This window comes from Hipposideros armiger, unplaced genomic scaffold, assembly GCF_001890085.2.
Source record: "Hipposideros armiger isolate ML-2016 unplaced genomic scaffold, ASM189008v1 scaffold_1236, whole genome shotgun sequence".
Lineage (NCBI taxonomy): Eukaryota > Metazoa > Chordata > Mammalia > Chiroptera > Hipposideridae > Hipposideros > Hipposideros armiger.
Genome location: NW_017732586.1, coordinates 169229 through 172596, shown reverse-complemented (window position 1 = coordinate 172596; position 3368 = coordinate 169229). Strand labels below are relative to the sequence as shown.

The following is a 3368-nucleotide window of genomic DNA, read 5'->3' as shown; positions in this document are numbered from 1 at the left end:
TGGGATGTGGAGTATAGTGTGTGAGTAGAGTCAAGGGAATTGTAATAGATATATATCATATTTGGGGGGAAGTGGGGCGGCACATTGGGGTAGGGGTGTTGTCACTTTGAGGGGTAAGAAGTATAAGTATTGCACTGTGTTGTACAGCTGTAACTAATTTAAAATAATGTTTATTTCACCATAAAAAATCTTTTATAAAAAAAGAATGTAATTGTCTGCTTACAATTGTACTTATCTGATGATTGGAAGGATTTTATACATATTAACTCCTGGCTCCTTGCATTTAAAGTCTGTGTACAGCTGTCTTTCTCATGTGATTATAGCCTGCTTTTGACCCTGTTTGTTAATGGGGACTGAAAATAACACATTTGCCACATTAGTAGCCACATATCAAGTGCCAAAGGCTGTGTTGATCTATTCCAGTAAAAATACAGCTTCTGAGCTTTGGCTCACAGTTGGTGAGGTTTATCGTAGTACACCTTTATTTACCATTCTAGTTGGAGTTTGTAGGGGCCATAGGGGTGAACTGAATAAGGATGCAATGGGACCACCACTCTAGCAGTTCGTCCTGGATGGCTGCTCCACTGAGCAGTTCCATTGGGGTGAAGTATTGCTTTGTTTTGCTGTCTTGACAAGTGGGATGGGGAGATGGGAGTTGCCAGAGCCTCCTCTTGGCCTTCCTCAACACTCCATCTGTGCAGTTCCAACATCCCCTCTTAATCTACAGTTAGCCACCATTGTGTTCAAGATTTGAGGACCCTTCACAGGAATGTGATAGGATTGATCTCAGATATCCTTCATAGGACATTAAGTCCCAAGTCACAGAAAAGTAGCCCACCCCACATCAATAAAGCCTCCTGTCCAGCTTTGTGTTTCACACCCTGGTCTGTCACGCTCAAGTCCACTCCTTCACATGTTTTCCCTTCCTGTTGGTACATTTTAGCCAGGTCCTGCAATGCTTTCACTGAGGAAGCTGTTTCCTCAGAGGGGGCCTGTAGTCACCTGGTCATGTCATACTGAGACCTGACCCCAGCTATTAGTCTGGAGCAAGTTGGGGAAGAGGGTTTTGGCCCAGGCCCAAGTCCCTATGCTGTCTGAGAGCCATCCAAATTTCCACATCCTAGATCCCAGCTCTCTGACTTTTGCATCTCTGGAACTTACGGTAAAATACTGGGCCAATTTTTCAACACTCCTCCTACAGCTGCAGGAGATGAAGATCTCTTTAAACAGAACCAAGGAGCTCTTTGGTCTCCACCGCAGAAGCAAGATGAAGAAGGGAACTTCATCATTCGGGAAGTGTAAGACGACTCGTTATGCCTTTGCTGTGGCTCTAAGGCCTACCACCTTCAGAAGTCTACCTGTGACAAATGTGGCTGACCTGCTAAGTGGAGGAGAAAGTACAACTGGAGTGCCATGGCTAATGGAAGAATCTGGTGAAATACCAGATGAAATACCAGATGAAGATGAAATACCACCAGGACTGGTTGAATGAGGCACCTAAAAATTGTGTACCACAGATTCAGGCATGGATTCCGTGTAGGAACACTTAAACCCGAGAGGGCAGCTATTATAGCATCCAGTTCATTTTAAGGACTTCAACGATTAGTTGCAACATAAATGTTCTGGTTTAAAAACAAACAAACAAACAAAAAATAACAGTGCCAAGCCTTCTGCTTTCATGCCGTGCCCTATATTGTTAGTTGGCTGAACAGAGCCTGTCATTCTTTTTCTTCAAGGTTCTCTGGGCACTTAGCAAAAGTAGCTAACTCCATAATTCTTGCAATTACCTTTACTCACATTTCATGCAAGTTATACTGCATAATCTAATGTTTCCCCTTGCGCCTGTACCTATCTCAAGTCACAACAGGTAATTGTGCTACAGCACCCCAGGAGTTATCACCCTCTACTTACTAGAGCAACAGCTGGTCCTAGCTGCTGAGTGACTGGACAAGTTGTCCAGTTCCAGAACCCCATCCTGAAAGGTGGTTTTCTAGAGCCACTTATGGTTTGATTCTGATTATAAATATTAATGCATGTTCACATAGAAGATTTTTTAAAATGAGAAAAGTATGAAGAACAAAATGGAAATAACACCAATAATACTTCACATCTATCTCTACTTGGGTGTAATATTAACAATATTGGGATCATATCGTATATACATTTGCAACCTATTTTCTCTTATTATTATAAGCACTTGGGGAAAAGCCTTTAGATCTTGTCAGGTCCTAGAATGTTTTATTTTTTCTGTCCTGGAGACTCCATTTCCAGTATCAAGAAACTTGCTTAGGTGAGCATGAAATCAGAGCAAAAAATGAAAAATAATTAAAAACAGGCAATTGTATGAACAATTGTATCCAGCCATAAGCTCCCTCTCTTTGCATCTTTATGTGCCTACAATGCCGAGAGGGAGCCCTGGGGTTTGGGGCCCAGGTGACTACAGCTGGAGGCCCAAGGTTAAGGCTATGGCCTGCGGAAGGGACGCCACTGGCCATGATAAAGACTTCGCCTGGGCTCACTGGGTGTCCGGCAGGCATAAGCAAGTGAAGATGTCTCAGGCTGGCCTCCTTGAGGAAACGGGGGTCCGCGGGTGGTGGGGAACCCAGTCATTTCCCGGGCTCTAGCTCTGGCCTGCTGCCCAGGACCGGAGCATTCCGGGAAGGTGGGGCAGGGAGCAGGTGGTGACCCCCGCCGGCAGGCAGGGCGGGCGCTGAACCAGGGACCTTCGCCCTTGGGAGCCGGAGGCTCTAGGGTCCCTTGCCCTCAAATTCCTAGCCTCGGGGTCCCCGATGGCCGTCCTCCACTTCGGCCAGCCTCTCCGGGCACCTCCAGGCCTGGCACCCGCCTTAAACCAAAATGATGCAGGTGACTGAAGCGGGGTGGCGCTTCAAGCGAGGCACGTGACCCTGGGCACCGCCCGAGGCCCGCCTCCTGCACCACACTCCAGCCCGGCGACCCACAGCTTGCAGACCGGCGGGAACCATGGCCGGGGGCTCGGCCGGGGCCTGGGCCGTACTCGGCGCGCTTCTTTGGGGCTGCGGGCTGGCGCTGCAGGGAGGGATGCTGTACCCTCGGGAGAGCGCGTCGCGGGAGCGCAAGGAGCTCGACGGCCTCTGGAGCTTCCGCGCCGACTTCTCCGACAACCGGAACCAGGGCTTCGAGCAGCAGTGGTACCGAACGCCGCTGCGGGAGGTGAGGGCTCCAGGGGCCCAGCGCACCGGGCCTGGGCGGGGGAGCTCCTAGAAGCCAGGCGGGGGGCGTGGGATTCTCCCCTTGTGACCGCGGAGCTGCGGGCTAGGAGGAGGGAAAGATGAACGCGCTTGGAGGCCTGAGTGTGGCGCGGGGCGGGGAGGCGGGAGTGGGGGTTG

The 3368-nt window shown here is 49.7% G+C and overlaps 1 protein-coding gene and 1 pseudogene across 1 annotated transcript in view; both read left to right on the top strand.

The window, feature by feature from the left end:
* The first annotated feature begins 1207 nt into the window (after positions 1 to 1207).
* Positions 1208 to 1724, top strand: LOC109376911 (60S ribosomal protein L37 pseudogene; annotated as a pseudogene).
* A 1202-nt stretch (positions 1725 to 2926) lies between these two features.
* GUSB (glucuronidase beta) overlaps positions 2927 to 3368 on the top strand; it is a 24893-nt gene continuing 24451 nt past the window's right edge. Inside the window, exon 1 of the mRNA XM_019633066.1 lies at positions 2927 to 3192. Within this exon, the coding sequence (XP_019488611.1) occupies positions 2983 to 3192 (210 nt within the window). The 5' untranslated portion in view covers positions 2927 to 2982. The remainder of the gene's footprint in view (positions 3193 to 3368) is intronic.